The 19,939-nt window shown below is 40.5% G+C and overlaps 2 protein-coding genes across 6 annotated transcripts in view; one reads left to right on the plus strand and one right to left on the minus strand.

The window, feature by feature from the left end:
- The window catches only part of SCOC (short coiled-coil protein), a 22,440-nt gene extending 18,341 nt beyond the window's left edge, over nucleotides 1-4,099 (plus strand). The window contains exons 1-4 of one of the 2 annotated variants that reach the window (XM_019534376.1): nucleotides 7-98; nucleotides 271-345; nucleotides 462-545; nucleotides 1,228-4,099. In XM_019534376.1, the coding sequence (XP_019389921.1) occupies nucleotides 327-345; nucleotides 462-545; nucleotides 1,228-1,370 (246 nt within the window). In that variant the 5' untranslated portion in view covers nucleotides 7-98; nucleotides 271-326 and the 3' untranslated portion in view covers nucleotides 1,371-4,099. Of the gene's footprint in view, nucleotides 1-6; nucleotides 99-270; nucleotides 346-461; nucleotides 546-1,227 lie in introns of those variants that run through there. The other variant, XM_019534375.1, reaches the window with a different exon arrangement.
- A 2,059-nt stretch (nucleotides 4,100-6,158) lies between these two features.
- The window catches only part of CLGN (calmegin), a 56,405-nt gene continuing 42,624 nt past the window's right edge, over nucleotides 6,159-19,939 (minus strand). For 3 of the 4 annotated variants that reach the window (XM_019534372.1, XM_019534371.1, XM_019534374.1), the window contains exons 11-16: nucleotides 17,842-18,057; nucleotides 16,320-16,439; nucleotides 15,947-16,073; nucleotides 12,123-12,200; nucleotides 8,702-8,823; nucleotides 6,159-7,186 (exon numbers count right to left, since the gene is read on the minus strand). In XM_019534372.1, coding sequence (XP_019389917.1) covers nucleotides 7,106-7,186; nucleotides 8,702-8,823; nucleotides 12,123-12,200; nucleotides 15,947-16,073; nucleotides 16,320-16,439; nucleotides 17,842-18,057 — 744 coding nt within the window. In that variant the 3' untranslated portion in view covers nucleotides 6,159-7,105. The remainder of the gene's footprint in view (nucleotides 7,187-8,701; nucleotides 8,824-12,122; nucleotides 12,201-15,946; nucleotides 16,074-16,319; nucleotides 16,440-17,841; nucleotides 18,058-19,939) is intronic. The other variant, XM_019534373.1, reaches the window with a different exon arrangement.

Here is a 19,939-nt window from a genome sequence, read left to right on the forward strand (position 1 = left end):
AGGCGCGGTGGGGGGTGGGGAGCGGAGGCGCAACCGCGACGAGGGGTAGCAGGTAGGGCGCCGCGGACCGCAGCCCGCCCGCGGAGCAGCGCCGCCAGGTGAGGCCGGCGGGGCTGCGGCACCGCATGGGAGTTGCCCGCTTGGGCCGGGATGCTTGGGTGGAGGCAGGGGCAGGGGTAGGGCCGGGGCTGCGGCCTGGGGGGTGGGGTGACGCTGGCCCTGCAGCGCCGGCCCCCCGCCCCGCTCTGACCCGGTTTGCTGTCCCCGCAGAGCCACCCGTGCCCGGAGCCGCGCGCGGCCGAGCCGCCAGCCCCCGGCCCGCCGTGATGAACGCGGACATGGACGGTAACGAGGCTTTTGCTGCTTTGTTTCCCCTGCCCCCTTGTGCCTACACCCAGCCGGGAGGACGTGCAGCTTTGGGGGGGGCCCTGTCTAGCTGTGTGTGTTTTGGTTTCTTCCAGCTGTGGAGGCTGAAAACCAAGTGGAACTGGAAGAGAAAACCCGGCTTATCAACCAAGTCCTGGAGCTGCAGCACACTCTGGAAGGTGAGCAACTCCTGGCTCCTCTCCCTGGTCTGTGGGATCCTTCCCCTCACTGCTCAGGAGCACAGTGCCAAGTGTGGCTTGCAGAGACTATCCCTGGCTGAAGTCTGAGCTGAATAAACAAGTAGCGGGTTGTGCTGTTATATGATTGAAGGGCTCAGGAGAAAATGCTTCTGTGCTTGCTACTAGGATCTGGCCTCCTAGGCTTCTTGCTCTGCATCCAAATTTTACTCAAAATGCTCAAGGTGGACCTGCTGCCTTGTTAATTTCCTTGCCAGTAGGAGCTAGAGACTGGATTACTTTGTCCATGAGCCTGTGGGTGCTTGAAATTCTGCAGCCTCCCATAGCTGCTTCTGCAGTAGCTGAGCATGTGAATGGTTAATGGGATCATGTGCAATGAATGAACTAGTAACATAACCATGTCAGCAGGCAGGAGAAGGATGGTGACTTGCATGCAGTTAAGTGTACAGAGCAAGGAAGTTAGGAAACAAGCTTCTGGAAGGGAGGTGGGGTGTTAATACAGCTTCATTTAGAAAAAGGTTGGGTGATGTTCTTCAGGCAGTGCTATTTTACATGGTGCTGCCATGCAGTCCTGTTTGCCTACAGTAAAAACTCAAGTAATATGATTTAGATGCATCAAATGGCTTGGTTGTTCTAAATAACCAGTATTTGTGTTTTTCTTTAGACCTGTCAGCACGAGTAGATGCTGTTAAGGAAGAAAACTTGAAACTGAAATCAGAAAATCAGGTTCTTGGACAGTATATAGAAAATCTTATGTCTGCATCTAGCGTTTTTCAGACAACTGACACAAAAAGCAAACGGAAGTAAGGGGTTGGTTCCCAAGTGGTGGCACTGTATTGCGGCTGTTTTTTGTTTTAATTGGCATAGGCTACATGAGCTAACATACCTTAGTGTGTGGCTTTCTTGGGTATATGAACATTAACTGCAGTGATAAGCAGAATTAAGAACATTATCATAAACCGGAGACATGAGTTTGTGTGTTAGACTTTGAACAATGTGCAGATGTAGTGTAGAGACTTTATAACTAGACTTGCATATTTATGTTTCAGAAATCAGCAATGAGCATGTCTTGTTAAAACTGGATTCAGTCAGTCAGGTGAAGCAAACCTGTCTGTCAGCTGCCTTGACAGTTTTAGGGTAGTGTTCTTGACTAGCAAAATAATGCACTGTTGTATAAAATGGTGTTGAAACCATATTCAAAATGAATTCTTAAACCTACTTTGCACCACCTTTACTTCATCTCCAGAAAAAACAAGTTTTAGCAAACATTTTATGATGTTATCCATATCCCTCCTAGGGAGAACAAAAAGTATGGTGTGCGTATTTTTTGTTGGTTTGTTTTTATTTTAAACACAATAAGGTTCTCTGAGTAAATAAGGACACAACCTTTACTTTGCAGGGTTTATGGTTCTGGTAGTTTACATAGGTTTTTGTTAGACTGAAAACATTGAACCTAGTTAGTAAAATGCAACTTTTTTTTGTTTTGTGAATGCTGCGTTACTGTGATAAATCAAACTCTTTACAATGTGTAAGGTGGTTTCTGCACTTCAAAGCAGTTTCTCCTCCCCAGTTCTCCGTATCCCAAAGAAGTGTCAAGGACTGCACCACCGTATATGGTCTTTAAAAAGTTTATATTTGAGTTAAGTATTAAAGGATCATGAAAATACTTCGAATAGTAAGCTTAGTAGAAAAATCTGCTCACACTCTGAACAATAGTTCATCTTACTCCTCTGGAAGAATTTGCACTGAGGAACTGAAGATCATACCTTTCTTCAGCTCCTGCTCTTTACCCATCCCCCGAAGTGCCAGATTTCTCTGTACTTCTTGCCTTCTAGCTGCTACTTCTGTTATGACACTGGGGCAGATTGCCAGAGCTAGAAGATAGTGGTATGGTCTCTTTATTTTCACTGGTTTCTATGTCTCTATGGCAACTTCCAATTCCTGCCCTGGTGTACTTTCATGCTCCTAGGAAGGGGTAGAAATTGGCATTTGTAACATGGTGGAGACCATTTACGGCAGTAGAAAATAGTGGATATTGGTCCTCTGTAGATAAGTTCTCAACTGTGGCTACAGCCAGAAATATTCTAGCTCTGACACTGTGTCCTTAAGCAAGCAACTTAATATCCAATTCGACTCCCATATTTAAGGTAGAACATACCAATTAATATTTGTAAAAACCCTTTGAAGACAAAGAGTACTACAGTTATAGAAACACTTTCTGACTCGCCTCCCAATTTAATAAGTATCCAACTTTTAAGTCATCAGTTTGAAACTGCTTATTTTTCTAAAGCCCTGTTTGGACTAAAATTTAACTGAAGCCAGAATTAAACTGTTTGTAGCAAACTAAGTAGTTAAAATGTATCAGCAGCAGTTTCTATGTACAGTTGTGTTGAATGGTTTGTTCCTAGAACTGTAAGTCAGTGAATTAAAGGCAAAAGCATTTCCACTGTAGTTCAGTATTAAGAGTGAAAACACAAAACTGCAAAAGTGGTAATACTACGTATTATCAGTGTTGCGACTTGTATTTTTATTGATGTTACCTACACAGTCTTAAAGGTTTCTCTTGTTAAGCAGTAAAGGGCTTAATTGTGAAGGCTGCATTTTATCACTGCTGTAGTAAATTCTGTAAATTGAAGTGGGGAAAGAAAAAACAAAGGAATTCTGATTGTGTGAGTGGATGTAATGGTGAAGAATTAAAACCACTCAAAAGTTTGAGATTCCTTGATAGCTAAAAACTAGACTTGAGTAGTTCCATGTCACTACAGTGCTGCTGTTCATGAGCTAGATTTTTTTTTTTTTTTTAATGAGACAAGGCTCTAACCTTTCCCAAAAGTGTATTTAAAAGTTACTTTGGTATTTATTTATCACAGCTCAGATGCACAGATTGCAGTAAGCAGGTTGTTCAATACTAAAACATGTGTCTCATGAGTCATGTTCAGAATTAAGAAACAGTGTACTCTGACCCTATTACAAAAAACAGATAAATGTATAGTGGATAGGACCTAACCTGCCCAATTGTTTAGCTCATTTATAGGACTGAGTCGCATACACCTATAAGACAGGTATCATATACATTTAATTTATCCTCCTTTTACCTATTCAGAACTTTGCAAACCCTCCCAAATACTGGTAGTAAGGGATTAATCTGGCTAACGGCCTACCTGTCCAATGTTTGGGTATAAAAAAAAATACCCATGACATTCATTTGAGCTTTTTTTAAAAACAAAACAACTATTAAGTTTTGCTGTTTTCACTTAAAGATATCCACCATTGCCAAATGGCAATGGGGCATTCTGTTGTTAGACTTGAGCTACTCTCCTAAAAATAAATAACTAAATAAAAAAATCAAGTAATCTCAAAACCATTTTTGTATTGTTTACCCTGATAGTGCTATTTTAGCCATATGTATATAGCAGTAGTTATTTCAACCAGCTGTAAACATTTTGCATCTCACTGTGTGGCCTCTGTTTAATTTATGAACATTTTAAAATTGTTGTATTTCTGACTTTACACTAAATAAAAGCTTTTGATTGGTCTTACTTGGTTTATTTTGGCATCTTTAAAACATACTAAAACAGATCACCACTATATCTACTATATATTCCAAAGGTGGGGTAGGGAGATGAGGACACTTGAATAGTTCTACATAAATTAAGAGTATTACTGAAATAGTAGTTATGGATACCAAATGCTGAGATTCCCAGTCCTGAGAATTTTCCAGTACGTTGCTTGGCTGCATGCATCTTGGGCCCTGATTAGTTTAAAGTAAAATGTTTCATGTCCCTGACCTTGTATTTCTGTAAGCCTGTCTATCTGAATGAGAAGAGTCTTGGCAACACAACTCGTGTTCTTGCAACCCAGGCATCTCTGCATGCTTGAGTTTTGGGCAGGAGTACTCGTGATTGTGCCTTGCACCAAAGAGGCTATAAGTGGATCAGTCTTAGAAAGGGTGATAAAATCTATTTGATGTTTTAGAATTTCTGAAATGGCCTCTTGGGGCATTCTGCCTGTTTAAAGTATTTCTCCATGAGAACTGAGTCTTCATAAAGTATCTGGATAAACTGGCTCAGTTGTGAGCTATCAAGGCTTTTTGCATCAGGGAAGCTTACAATCCTGCCAAGAGAAGTAATACACACTTTGTTGTCCTAGGCCTTTGAACAAGACCCTTATTACTATTTAGAGACTTGCAGATAATTTTGGAAACTCTCAACCATTTAACTTGCACATTTAATGGACCTTTTTAATGAAAGGCTTCTTTGCAATAGGTTCTTTAACTACAGAGCACTTTGAAGGAAGTGGTACAGCCTCCAACAGAACAGGTGTAACTGGTGTTGCTAAATGGTGTGCAGAAAAAGGAATTGCCATACTGAATTAGACCTTTGTGAACCCTGTTCTGTAGCATCCTTTATCAGAGCCAAATCTCTGAAGCTAGTGTTTCTGTGAGAGAGAAGAAGCAGGGAGATTGGGCAGAGGGATATATGCTGCAACACTTCCTAGGAAGAGTGACCATTACACCTCTAAAACCATCAGAAATTTAACCCTGATGCTCATGCTGTTCCTCTAAAGGCAACTGAAATTATACAAGTGATATTGGAGCCTTATGTGATAACGTTAGGAACCATTGGTACTACTTACATTTGAACCACTAATACAAGAAATACTAGCATCAGCCAGAATGTAGATATGTGCCTCAATGTAAAAAGGGTTCCAGTTGCACCATGTGAGGCAGAACAGGATCAGTTAAAAGCAGAAGTGTTTCTTGATAGCTCAGAGAACCAGCAGTTGCTACAGGGACTGTATGTCCACACCCAGGATTACTAGTCCCCCTATGCCAAGAAAGAAAAATGTGAAGCCCTCCCTTATGCCTTTACTATGCAACAATCCTTCAATAAGAGTCCACAAAAGACTACTGAGCCCAGACTCCATTCTACTTATTACATGTATAAACATAAAAATAGGTGCTAAAGTGCAATTCTATTCCACCCTGTTTAAGTCCCTAAATATCCATTAAAACATCTCCTCTAACACACCCTCCTCTTGCCTTTAAGACTGAGGCAGTGAAGAAGAGGACCACTCACCCACCTTTTTTGCATTAACGGGTTTGTTTGTTTTTTAAGGTGGAATAGAATCTGGCCCTTGAGTACCCTCCAACCTACACCTTTTCCAATGACAAAATCAGAAAATCCAAAACTCTACCCCAACAACTTCAAAGCACTTAAACCCAAGTGCTTCAAGAAGGCCACAGCTGATGGAGCCTCCTGAAGAATGCCTGCAAGATACTCTGTCTGGAATGAACTTGGGATCCAAAAATACTAGCAGTTTAAACAGCACCAGCAGGGAATCTTTGTACTCAATAATCTGATTTGATGAAGGCTTTTTGCTTGTAGATTTTCCCTCTTCATTTCCTTCATGCCACATTTTATGGGAAATCTTTGGTTTCTTTGTGCAACAATTAGAGGTGTTTTCCACTTGTTTTTATCATGTAGAAAGATACCTATTAATATTTTCCATCCATGTTTGCTTCCAGTGGCTCCAAAGCAGCAAGATATTACAAGTAAGTTTTGATTTTAGAGTACAGGGCTGATACAGTTTCTCTTGCAGTATGCTGTTTATTTAGATCATATTATGCAAATTAATGTCCAGTTACTTATGACTGTAAAAAACTGAACACATCAAAAAATCTTATTTGTAATAGATTTCATGTTAAGCAGAAATTATTAAATATCTTATGTAAGAGGCAATTAGCAAATATTTTGTAAACAGAGGTCAGGCCATTCTGGCTTGGAACATGAAAACTATAAAAGTCTGAAAATGTCACCTCTACACTACTACTTCTGTAGATTTGACATCTTTGCATTTAAATATAAAGACATGCCACACTTATTCAGTTGTTCTATGTATGCTCTATTTTAAAAGCACCCCTTTAAAATAAATTACTGTAACAAATGTCTACAATGAATGTGACCAAAACATAATACCAACTAAAAGACAGATCATTTACAATAAAATGTTTCTAGTACTAAACAGTTATCATACAAAAACAACTTTATTGCAGTTAGGTTCTGCACAGAAAAAGTTTGCCTGGCCATTTTTTAGAGCTATGAACTGCCAGTGATGCTACATCTCTGTTACTGTCCCGTTCTAGCTGAAGTGTAAGCAGCCAATTTGTGTTAGAGCTGCAAAAATATTACAGTTTACTATGTGTTTTTAAAAAATGTTTACAGCCAAAATTACCTCCAACCACTATTAAACTAATTTCTAAGAATATTCATCTTTTAAATCAGATAGTCACCTCGCAAAATTTACTTTTATTCTAAATTCAACATACCAGCTAACTCTTCACATACAGCATTTCTCCTTAAAGAGAATTAAGGAAAGGTTGGAAAGATTAAAGATGCTGGAGAATGAAAAGGAGGAGGCTAAGTAGTGATGAGTCCAATTTTTCCCCCCAGATCTCAGCAAACTGCACGCTGTCAGGCACACCGAAGTGGCATACCAAACATTTTTATAATCAAGAGCTAAAAATACTAGTTGGATATAACTCAGTCCTTCCGTACTCTTCTTTTGCGTACTGATTTTGTTGGACCATCGCCAGACCCTGCACTTTCATCAGCTTCTTTCATCTGAAATAAAGATTTTAGTATATTATCATCAAAACCGCAAAGCAAAAGGTAATTACAGAAACATGTAATGAATTTTTTTTAATCAATCCTATCATCTGTAATGCTAAGTAAACTTTCCAGAATGTAATCTAATGATAGAGCCCTTGTTACCACCCTTATGTTTATCATTTCCTCTGTACAGAATGTAAAAATGATGTGCAACTGATGTAGCCTCAAAAAGTTTCCCTTAATTTTCTAACCCGATTTACTTAGCATCTAGAAACAATTACTTCATTTCATGAATGCAGTGACTAAGCAACAGTCTGAACTCACGCTCCATTCCCACAGTTACCTTAAAGGTTTTAGGTATGACTTGTTTCTCACTGAGAATAAGGAGCAGCAGAGTGGAAACCAGATACCTGATTTAGCATCTTACTTGTAAATAGATACTAGATAAGAAATCTTTCCAACAGGAATTTCAGTTTGGGCAAACAGCATACCCACTTTCCTGTAACACCTAGTGCAAGCATCATGGCTTTTATTTAGTGTTATGATGTGAGAATTGTCTTGGTAACACAAACCTTTTTCATGCAGCAAGTAGGTAAGCTAGATATGCATAGAAGCTTTTTATTGGTTATGGATGAATAAATAATACTTTAAGAAAAACTGGCTAGTCACCAGATAACTTTGCACATCAAAGAGAAAAAGGTTAACTGCAGGTGCTGAACTGAAGTCAGATCTGACAATGCTGTTTTGGAGTAAGAAAAGTCTCTGGTCTCCAGCTGCCCCTAAGTTGGTTACCATGACAGAATCAAAGGTGCAGCATACTTAGAAACGGTAAAATAAAAGCTATATTACAACATCCAACCTGGGTGTACAGAGTAGTTAAGAAATCTCTTCTTGACTGCAAAGGTGCAATTTTTAAGCCTTGTTCCAGACTCATGCTGAAAGTAGCCCCCATTCAACCCAGTTGTAAACATGACACCTGCTCCTTCAGGCTGAGTCAAAGGCCACATCAATTCATTGGGTATCACTAGCACACAAACTGATGCATCCTATTCATGGTACCCTAATGAGCTGCTAGATTAAGTAAACCAATAACCTTTTTAAAACCATCCAAACACATCTTCAGAACTCAAAGATTTGCTAACCCTGCTGTACAAAAATACTGGACCCCTACGTAATGCAAACCAGAAGTTTTAATAACTATTACCTCATCAGCCAAACATGAATTCTGGAATTAGTTCTTTTTTTAAAAAAGGCAGATGTCTCAGCACATCATTTGCTGAAGTTTCTGTTGGACACAATGATAGAAGCTGGAACAATAGGTTTTGGGCTTTTTTTGCAACCCTACATAATTCTAATAACTGAAGTACTAACATTTAAAACAGAATTTATACGAATTCCTTCACTTTCCTGGTTTTATTGATAAATAGACAAAAAAGAAAGATGTGGTCATTATATTGCATGGAACAAATTTCTGTGTTATGCCATTGTGCTTATTTGCAAACCTTATTCTCCGTTTTGTAAACTCACCTCATCCTCTGACCCAGATTTATTTGACTTATCACCTTCTTCCTGGCTTCCTTCTGCAACTTCATTCTCTTCTTCCTCATCTTTATCTTCACCTTCACCTTCGCCACCTTCACCCTCACCTTCTAGCGAAAAAAGTAAAAAGTTTACAAACTGGTCTAGATTAAAATTATAGTTAAATGTTAAAAGAGAAAGCAAAACATACTGGTGAAGCAAAATAAAAACAAAAAAAATCCCATTTCAATTTTAAGCATTTACAACTCTTCAAGCAAAAATAAATCCATAGTAGTAAAAACAGATTTCTTAACTGGTATAAGAACAATTGTCAAGTTCTAATACTTTTGACAACTTCAAAACTAGTCTCTCCTCACACCAGCAAGTCATGTTTTCAGACAGCCAAGCAACATTATGGACAACATTTAACCACTGACAAAAAATGGAAGGACTATCCTTAAAAAGTCCTTGTTTTTTTTAAGGAATCTTAATAACAGTTTGATCCAAAGCAAAAGACATTAGATGGTTCAAGAAACAGATATGGCATTAACAAAAGCCTCCCCCCAAAAATGTGAAATTGAGCAAGTGAGAGAGAGTAAGAGAGTTCCAGGAAATACTCTGCATCAAAAAGCAATGAGGAAAAATAACTGGGGAAAAAGATACAGACAGCTGAGATGGAATTATACATCATGGCTATCTTCAATTAGATCAGGAAAAGGACAATAATGACAACTGACTAGAGATCAGCCCCAAACAGTATGTAACACTATCCCTGGTGGATTGTACTTACTTCTACATCCACCCCCACAGGACTCTGGAGAGGTTGGTGGATTTGTTTCTCCTTTTACTTTAACAACCTGCCATATCAATGAAGCTAACTAAACCTAATATAACCCAAGTAAATAGAAGCTAAAATTCACCGAGTCTGAAGCCTGTTTAGAGATTTATGTCAAATGAATTGGTTATCCTATTCCAGTTCCTAATGACACACACACACGAGGAAAAAAAATGCTACTTAGCACTTATTGGCAGTCTCATAGATGGGGAGAAAACTGGGCACAAATGCTTAGCCATCTTACCCACATCCATAATAGTCTAACGTAGAAAATTTGGGCACATAGTTTACATCCAGTACAACCTGTACCGTATGCAGGACTTAGAGATTTTTATTCAGAGAAGTTGAACACAGTGCTAGAGATGCCCTGATCCTGTCTGCACTATGGTTGTCACACCATTGCAACCAAAACTAGAGACATCCATCTCATTATAAAACATCACAGCTTCTACATTTCCTGGTACAGGTGTAGACTTAAAAATATTTACTCCAAAACTGGATAAATGATAGCAAGATAGTGCATCAGAAGTTCACAACACTGCTGCTCACTTTTTCTCAAGAGGATGGTCAATTTTTAGGTGCTGTGAATTTAGCACCTTTTAGAAGCACCAGCTTAACTTAAAAGGTAAAACTAAACACTAAAAGCAGCTAATACTTGATTTCCATATTCAAATATAATCTAATAACCTGTGATTGTGTTTTAAATTGTACATGGACCTCACCCTTCCTGGTGATTCTCTTCTTTTTTCCAAGATCTCTCTTTAGGGCAATGGTTTTCAACCTTTTTAGAGGCAAGGCACCCCTGTAAAGCTTTCCAGTATTTAGTAGCACATGCCATTTAATAAACCAATATGAAAATATTATGCATATTATAAATGTGATAATTCTATTAATATGTTAGTAATATTACAGCTCTGGGGCTGCAAGGACAGAGCATGTGGAGAGAGATGAGGGGGCAAAAAAAGAAGTGGGAAGACCAGGAGTAGAAAAGGAGGCAGGTCAAGGGTGCTGCAGCATGGTCCCTGCCACTGCCATGGCCAGACAGAACCACTCTCCTGCAGAGCCAGATTAGGATGTAGCTGTGACAGAAGCATGTGTGCTTGCTGCAGCCTTTCCCCATCTGACCCTGTATGCTGTCTGCCAGAAAGGAGACATGGAGGCAGCAGAAATTTGTGCCTTCCTGCAGCTCTGTTGCGGCCCTTCTCAGTGTGGCTCCAGCGTGCCTCCTGAAAACCAAGGCACATGGGGTACTTTCACCCTGCAAATGGTGGCAGCCTGGAGGTACATGCTGCTGCCACCAGACAGAACTGCTTCACATGCCACTGTTTTCTAAGGCATGTCAGAGCCAAACTGAGAAATGGCTACAGCAGAAAGGAGCACATTACATTATGTAGGCAGGCACACCTTTCTGCTGCAGCTGCTTCTCAGCTGGATTCCAACATGGCTCTTGAAAACAGAGACACACAAAGCAGTTTCACTCTGCAACAGGAACTGCTCTGGCATCATAGCACTCCTGGCAGCTCCTTGCAGCACCTTGGTTGAAAACCACTGCTCTAGGGAACTGATCCAGGGGGAAAGGACAAATGAAGGGAAGCTGTGGGAAAGTCAAGGATAGAACAAGCCATCCTCATCCAGAAACTCCACAGAAACTTTAATATTTAAAAAGAACACATTGCTTAGAGTAGGGGCATCAAACTCACCTCACCCCAAAGGTCAGACCACTGGCCCAGGACTAGCCCGTGGGCTGGACTGGGCCTATGGACCAGCCCCACATGCTAGAGCCAGTACATGTCTTGGCACAGGTGCCGCATGCCATGTGTGTCCCAAAGCAGCCATTTCAGAACCGTGCTGCACGCAGTGTCCACTTCAGCACAGGTCTGCTCCATAGTGGATCTAGCATGCACCCTGGAGAAGCTGGTGAGGGCACTGCATGCATTACGGTGCCCGCACTGACTGCTCTGCAGCTGTGCTGTCCATGCCAGCCATTCTAGCACTGTACCAGCCACTCTGACCTAGAGTGGATGTGTGGTCCTGGAGTGGCTGGAGCAAGCACCATGTGTGGTAGTCCTGGAGCCTTGCATACACCTGCCTGTAGTGCAACTCTGAGACCTATAGGCAGCACCAGGAGCCAGATGATAGGGCTCCATGGACTGTATCTTTGACACCCTGCCTCAGAGATTATCCTGTCAGCAGCCCCCTCTCCTTTAAACTGAGGAGATCTACTATAAGTGTTTCTGTTGTTTGCAATTATATACTGTATGAACAGACAGGAATTTTCTCAAGTAGGCAGATTCCCAAGCAATTTAGTACTTCATAGGTCCAAACAACACCTTAAATTGTCCAGAAACAAACAGAAAATGGTACCAGAGGGAATCACAACCTAGATCAAGATCTGAAGTAGAGGACTACTGCTAAATATTTGTACCACGGCTGCAGATTCTGTGGGGCTGAAGAATCCAATAGGAAACTTTCATGTACAACTATAGAAAGCTGTTGTCCATCACCCTGAATTCTTAATATGAACAAGGAGAAGGAACAGGAGAAGAAAGAAAAGTCTATTCAAGTCCTGGCTCAGGACACTCCCCTTTCCAATACCTGAGGGAGCATCCTTCTGTCCCATCTTCTTTTTCTCTTTTATAAGCTCACACTTCTTCTCCTCCACTTGTTTTCTCTCTGTAGGAACAACAGAATCAGCAAAAAGCAGGTATGTGCTCTGTGCTTTCAGGAATGAAGAGGCAAAAGGAGGTGAAAAGATGACATTTTTCTTATGTATGAAAGGCAGCTGATAGCTTTTTGCCTCCTGCTTCCTGGCATGTGAAAATAGAGCCATTCCATTAAAAGATGATGATGATGATGATGATGATGATGATGATATGGAAAAGAAGAGATGTCTGACAAAGAAAAAAATATTGCTTTTTCTTCTTAGAAATATAGTAGTTATCTTAAGACCTTTGAATATACTTAAAATTAGCTAGAAATTAAAAAAAAACTGATCATGTGTTTAATTACTACAAAATGTAAGACTTATCATTGGGTCTAATGAGTCTTTTCCCCTAGTGTAATAGTAACAAATAAAAATGGCCATTCTAAGCTACAAAAGGCTTACATGAATTACAAAAGGAACTGCAATTCAAGTAGTTTTCCTTTGCATTTTGCTCCTCATGTACAGATTTTCATTCTAAAACACAGTTTGGTATTACTACCCACCTTCCAAAGAAACATTCTCTTTTTCCAAATATTTCACTACTAGTGAATGCCATCACAATAAACCTAGAAAAATTAAATGGCATTCTCTCCCTAAAAACCCAAGTAGTACAGCTTATTTCAATGGATAAGGATAAATGCAGATTTGAGCACTAGAGGCATTTGTACATGTTTGTGCCACAGCACCAGTCACTTTTAAAAGCACCTGGTGCTGCGGTGCATGCATGTGTATAAATGGCACAAAGGTGTTTTAGCTCAAAAGAACACCACCACTATTTCCTCAGCACTGACAAATTTTGCTGTTTATACAAATATATGCAATTCAGCACCAGGTGCATAAGCTTGCATCAGATCTCCAGCATGTCAGAGCAGACAAATGTATGTGTATAAATGCCCTAGGAACATTCTCCACAAAAGTAATCTCCCTCCTGCTAAAAGGAAAACATTGCATTTAAGAAGTGAAAAAAATCCTAACAGTTTAATAGATTGTATTTATTTTTACATATTGAAATTGTAATCTAAGGATTATGTTTACTGTGCTTTACCTTTAAGTGAAATTTTAGTTAGTTACAGACCCTGGGCTCAAGTTGAGCTCCTGGAAGATTACTTGGGACACCAAACATTTCTATAACCTGCAGGTTCAGTTTGCCATTCTCCTAAGATTATGGTGAGCATTCAACTCACCCTTCTTACTCTAGTTTTAGGCAAAGCTGCGTGGGTTGAATATGAACAATAAAAATGTACTCTGCAATCTTATTTTTGCTTAAATTCCTGATGGTATATTGGCTACCTTGGGCAGAATTACAATTCTATCACCTTCCCGTGGCAGAAGGGCAAGAAAGAAAAATTAAAAGCAAAAGAAAGGAAAGAAATGAACAAAAATTTGAAGAGAAGAACAAGGGAGGGAGGGAACACTATAGTGAAAGATTAGCATGCATTAAAAGCCTGACTGAGGGAAAAGCCAGAAGGGGAAAGACAAGGGAAAAAAAGGAACAACAATAAGATACACACATTTCTTAATAATTTAAAAACTGGCAAATACCCAAAAAGGCTAAAGTGCCAGTGGCCAAAGGGATACCATGGTGGTGGGCTTCCTGCAGAACTTGTACCAGGAGGGATCCAATACACGTGAGTATTAAACCAGATGAACAGAGATCCTGAAATTGAGAAAATCCCAGACCACCTGTCAAACTGCAGTGAGAGAGGCCTTGGAAGTTACTCAAACTCCAATAAGAAATGTTAAAAGGAAATGCAGAGTGGACAAGTCAGGGTGGTTTTTAATTTTAACGTGAGGACTAGGAATAAACTAGATCAAAATAAGAGAAAGCCCATAATGACTCACATGCCAAACAGGCTAGATGCACAATCTGATGCTTGTATCAACAGTACAGATGCAAAAAGGCAGTTAGTGCCTGGATCCAGTTATCTGAAAATGTGGCTCAGAGTTTGAAAACAAAGTGCTGAAATACACTGTATCAAAGCACTGCTTGCTGGAAGGAACAGCACTAGAGCATCTAAAGCCAAGCAATTACCAGCCCAGGATCCAAAGACTGAAGGCACCAAATTCAGAGGTGGACAATAGAAAGGCCACTTGACACCAGGATGAAGAGATACAGATGCTGAAGCAGATGCATTGACAATCACCTGCCTCTCAACTGTTCCTTCCTCAGCAAGAATAAAGAAGAATGACTATGTTCCAACTTCAGAAGACTCAGTTTTCCATAAGTTGATGCAGCAGCTAACACACTACTGTATGCATGGAAATTCCCTTCTCACCTACAACTTCAGTGCTACCAAGAGGTCAAGAGAGTTCAGGATGGCTTAAAAGTACCTTCCATATTGGATCAAAATAATGTTCTAAGTCAAGGAAAGCCAAAGCATCAAGGCCTGGTGAACTACTAGTAACTGATTTGGCAGAATGAGACCAGGATCTCTGTAGGCCAGGGGTTGGCAACATTTATGGACAGTGGACCAACACCTGTAACCTAGCCGCTGCTGCGGGCTGCTGATCCTCTTCTGCTGTCCCCACACTCTAGCTCTCTCAAGCCCCATCCCACACTGTCCACTTACCATGTCACAAATTTCCATGACTAGTGGCTCTGCTGAACAAATCTGGTAGTGAAGTAAGGTTGGGATGAGTAGGTAAAGCTGGGGCACCAGTAATATGAAGCATGGCACAATATACTGGGATCAATGGTCGGTGGGTGGCAGTACACTGGTGCTGCAGGCTGTGGCCACAGGCCAAATCTTAACTCTTTCATTCCACAGTCCAGAGATTGCAAACTCCTGCACACAGACCAATAGGAGCCAACCTTTGTGACACAAGTTAACCCTGAGCCCTCTCCAAAAAACACTCTGATCCTTTCCCCCTGTTTGAGCTGCCGCTTGGCCTTCTGCTTCCCAATCCAAGACACCATACATAGAGGTGGCCTATGCCACTTGTGGTACACATACTGAAGGTTGGCTGTCCCCTCTGTAGGGTATTCAAGTCTTATAGCATGACACCTTGATAGCTTCTGTTAAAAAGTAAACATCTTCTGGATTCATCACATACAACTAGAGAACATCTTGTAAATGGCATCTTGCAAAGATGCTTCTCACCATGTAAGTGCCAACATTTTGGGAAATAAACTGTTATTACAGAATCATAGCTCACAGCCACATACTTGGCTTTGCACAACTTAGACCTGTTACAGCCTAAGCACAGTTCAGTCATATCTTAACAGAGTAGAACGAGCAGAAAGTTTCATATTATCCATAACTCATTAAAAAAAACAAGCAACTATGTTAGAAACATGAAACTGTCCTCCAAACAAAAAGGCACTAAAGGCAACTAACAAGAGATTGTAAGATACTGCTGATTTTCTGTTTTTTATTTGTTAGTCTAAATGAAGTGTGACAAGTGAAGCTGTTCTCCCCTTTCTAAGAGAGGTATGAGGAAAGGAAATAGGAAGGGAACAGGAGAAGGCTTGAGGGTATAAGCAAGGTGTACATGTAACCCTACCGGACACTGATATTCAAAAAGTTCCAAGCACATATATATGGTGAAGTGCAAACAAGCAACTCTCAAAAGAACTATTTAAATAAATACAACACTGGTGTTTCTTCAACCCTTACGCCATATTAGTTGGTAACAACTAGTGGTATTATTAAACTACAGTTTACAGCTCTTTGCATTTTGAAAAGTCTATAACCAGCTTGTTTTTTCATCTTACCCTCTTCAACAATATCATCTTCATTTTGTTTTTCTTCTTCTAATTCTTCTCCCCCTTGTTCTAGTTCTCCCTTTGTAATTGGCTTAGATATATCTGTTTTTTTGTAGTCAATATCTTCATCTACTTTCTGCAACAGATTAACCACAATTTAAACTTTTAAACTTAACTTTTAAGCTTGCTTTCTAATGGGAGCTATTTTAAAGGCTTATTAAAGTCTGAGTATTATCTAAAATGAGACAAATTCACTTTTCATTTATTCCAGTGATTTTTAAATTTTTCAATACAACTAAAACTAGGGTGCATGAAGCTGAGCAAATTACTATCACTATACTGCAAAACAAAAAGGGTGAAATAATATCATTTTCTTTTTTACCTTGGCTGGCCAGCAGAACAATACACCCAGACCCACAGGTAGTGCTAAGGTCAAGATGTACAGAACCCAAAGCCACGGATGGTCTTCTGCAGCAGTCATCAACTGACTAAACATGCCAGGCTGCATAAACAAAACCAACAACAAAGTGACTTAGAAAAATCCAGTAAGTTACATAAACGCTAAGCACTATACATACATGTTTTTCATTTCACAGCCAGAAAGCTTCTTTTGGGAAGTTGGTTTCTTTCAACAGCCAGATTTGCTATCTGAACAGCAATAATAATACATTTTTTTTAAAAACACTGTGGGACATTTTGGGCAAACTTGTAAAACCAGGTATCCTATAAGTAACAAAGAGCAGGCACTCAGACAAGCCAGAAAACAGGGTCACAATAAGGATCAAAACTGGGACCTCAAACACTGAAGGCAGCAAATCCCTGTATTTTGAAATGCAGAATTCATCAAAATAAGCAACGATATACAAATGCTGAGTTCAGAACACTAGAGGGAGTCCTGCTCACATATGCTAGGCCAGTATCATCATAGCATTCTGGGACACAAGCAGAAGATTTCTGCATTAAGGACTTCTTGTAGGCAGTGCAAACAGTAGGTTCATGCACACGTGTGAACAGGAGAGCAAACATGGCTCCAAGAACTGAAGCGTACAGTTTTCAGAGTTTAGAACAGCTAAGGTCCTTAGAATTACTTGAGACTGCATCAGTTTTCCTTGGCTGTTTACCCTGTCTTAAAAGCATTATATAATTAACAAATAAACATGACATCCACTCCCTGATCCAAAAGATTCTACGTTTTCTTGCCAAATAGTATTACGAATTCTGGGTGAAATCTTGATTTCACTAAAATACTGTGCTTACTCACATACCAAATGCACCTTTTCCCTCAAATTAGCCTTCCAAAATTGGACTGCATGTCTTAAACAGAGAAGCTGGTTTTGTGTCCAAAATGGAAGTATGGAGATGCTGTAAGACCTGCACACCCTCCTTGACTCCTGCTACACCCAAAGTTTAAAACCAGATGCCCGGTAGCAGTAGCCGTATCAGCTTTGTGGCTGAGCAGCTACGAGCTTCTGACAATTCAGCTCTAAAAGGGTTAAAAAACTGCAGCTTGTTGTTTGTTTTTTGCTCATGCAAGAAAGGGAAGGTGAGTGATGTGAAGATTGGGCTCTGTCTGTGCTTTATACAGTTTTAACTCTGGGCATTTTTTCCTTCATTCTGCCTTGCCAAAAAAATAAGGTACATGTTCTATTTGGGGCACGAAAATAAGCGGACTTTGTTATTGACTTTAGCAAGATCTGAATTCCCTCGCTAGATATTTACAATTTAATAGCAAGTGGATTTAGAAAAAGCTAGACCAAAAAGATGGCAAGTTACTTGAAAGCAGTAACTATTTGGAAAAACATGTAATCAACTCAACACATAGTTAACATTAACAGAAAATTCTTTCAACACCACCTCCTCCCCCCCCACTTATTTGACTAAAATGTGTATGGTAAATACTATACCTCATTAGCACTAGCAACCAGTTTCTTCACGCCCCAACCATCTGCAGCCCAACGGTCTGCCACTTCTTTTTCTGAACAAATGATGAAATTATCAAAGTAGATATCAGAGGTCATAGACCATAGCTCTAACCCAACTGCACTGACAGCAGTCATCTCAAATGGATGAAGGTCTTCAAAATAATCTGGGTTAGGAATTTTTCGAGGGCTCCAGATTCCCTAGAGGAAAAAAAAGCATACATAAATGTACATATCTATTCTTAGAACCCTTCACTCAGCTCTTCATGACTATGCAAAAGACTACTACCCCAAGAAGTACAAATCACAAAAATGAATTTGACTGAAAATCTTGAGATAAAGCCTGTTGTGTTTGTTCTATCTGGAAAAAAAAAAAAAACAAAAATAGTCAAACATTTACATGAAGGGATACAGTGCATAAAGGACAATCCTCCAAAGTGATCTCTACAGCGAAACCAGATACTAGTTAAAAAACTAGTTAAGAATGTATCCCTCCATCTATGGATATTATTCTGCAGGATTATCACTGACACCTGCAAAGTAAGGGGCCCTAGAAATTACCGCAAAGAAAAACAAATAAATAAATATGATTATTATAAAAATAATCTGTCAATAACAGATAATTAATAAATAATAAGATCCAGCAAGACAACAGCATAAAACAAGACTGGTGACTAGAAGGAACAAGGAAGATTTTTGATAAATACATGTTACACACAAACAATCATGTTACATACACAAAACACATGGGAAGATGCTTCCCATAAAAATCCACCCAGCAATCTTAACAATTCAGTAGTTTGTAGCACTTCCCCAAAACTACAAATTCTTTTCTAACAAATTAGCATATTTATTTTTTCAGACTTCCCCAATGTGCAAATTCTCAGGTTTGATCAGAACTTTTCTCTAAAAGTAAGGATTACAATTAGATCAGTGGTACTCAACCTTTTTTGTCTCAGGACCCATTTGTAAACATTGATGGCCAGTCCTGACCCAGCGCCCCTCACCCCTGACCCACTGCCCCTGCCCCCAGAGCCCTAGTGTGTGGGACAGGAAATAGGTGTGTGAGGTATGGGGACCACCCTCCCCCCCCCCACAAAAAGCCCCTTGCAGGTTTGAACTCTGACAGCTTGAAAGGGAAAAGCCATGATTTCCCACTTCTTTCTCCTTTAAAAAGGAGAATCCATTTTTAAAGTTTGTTGATTCATTTGTAAAGTTTGCTCACAACCCTTTCACATATTCTTGCAACTCACTTCTGGGTCATGACCCACAGGTTGTGAGGGGCGTAGCCAGAGCCTGGGCTGAGTCAGCACAATAAGTGGTGAACAGGGTCCTGTATGGAGAGGGGGAGGGGGTTTAAACCCCACTCCCCTCCACCTCAGCATACTGACCTGGGCTGGCATCTGGCCATGCCCTCTGCTCTCCACTCAAGCAGAGAGTAGGGAAAAACCCATCAGAGGTTGCTCCACTCCTTCCTCCCCTTCGCATGCCAGCCCAGCCTGGGGTTTGGCCAAGCCCCCACCCTGCCGCCATCTCCAGTCAAGCAGGGAGATGGGGTAAAGCCTGTTGGGGTGGCACTGCCCCTACCAGGAAGACTACTGCTGGGGTATCATGTGGGTTGGAGAGTGGTTTAAACCCTCCTTTCCCCTCTGCATGCCAGCCTGCACCAGGGTCTGCCCCTGCCCACCACCATTTCATAGAATCATACAAGTAGGGTGGGAAGGGACCTTATAGATCTTCAAAGTCCAACCTCCCTGCCTGGGCAGGAGAAATAACTGGGCTCGAATGATCCCAGCTAGGTAGGCATCAAGCCTCCTCTTAAAGACCCCCAGGGTATCATCAGCAAGTTTAAACAGGTTGCTTTTCATCCCATCATCCAAATCGCTGATAAAGAAATTGAACAGCGCGGGCCCAAGGACCGAGCCCTGGGGGACTCCACAGCCCACTTCTCCCCAGGTCAAATATGAACCATCCACCACCACCCTCTGAGTGCAACCCTTCAGCCAATCTGCAATCCACCTGACTGTGTAGGCATCAATGCCACAGTCACCCAATTTTTTAATGAGGATGGGGTGGGAGACAG

The sequence above is a fragment of the Crocodylus porosus genome, unplaced genomic scaffold (assembly GCF_001723895.1).
Source record: "Crocodylus porosus isolate Cpor-Errol unplaced genomic scaffold, CroPor_comp1, whole genome shotgun sequence".
In the NCBI taxonomy this organism is placed as follows: domain Eukaryota; kingdom Metazoa; phylum Chordata; order Crocodylia; family Crocodylidae; genus Crocodylus; species Crocodylus porosus.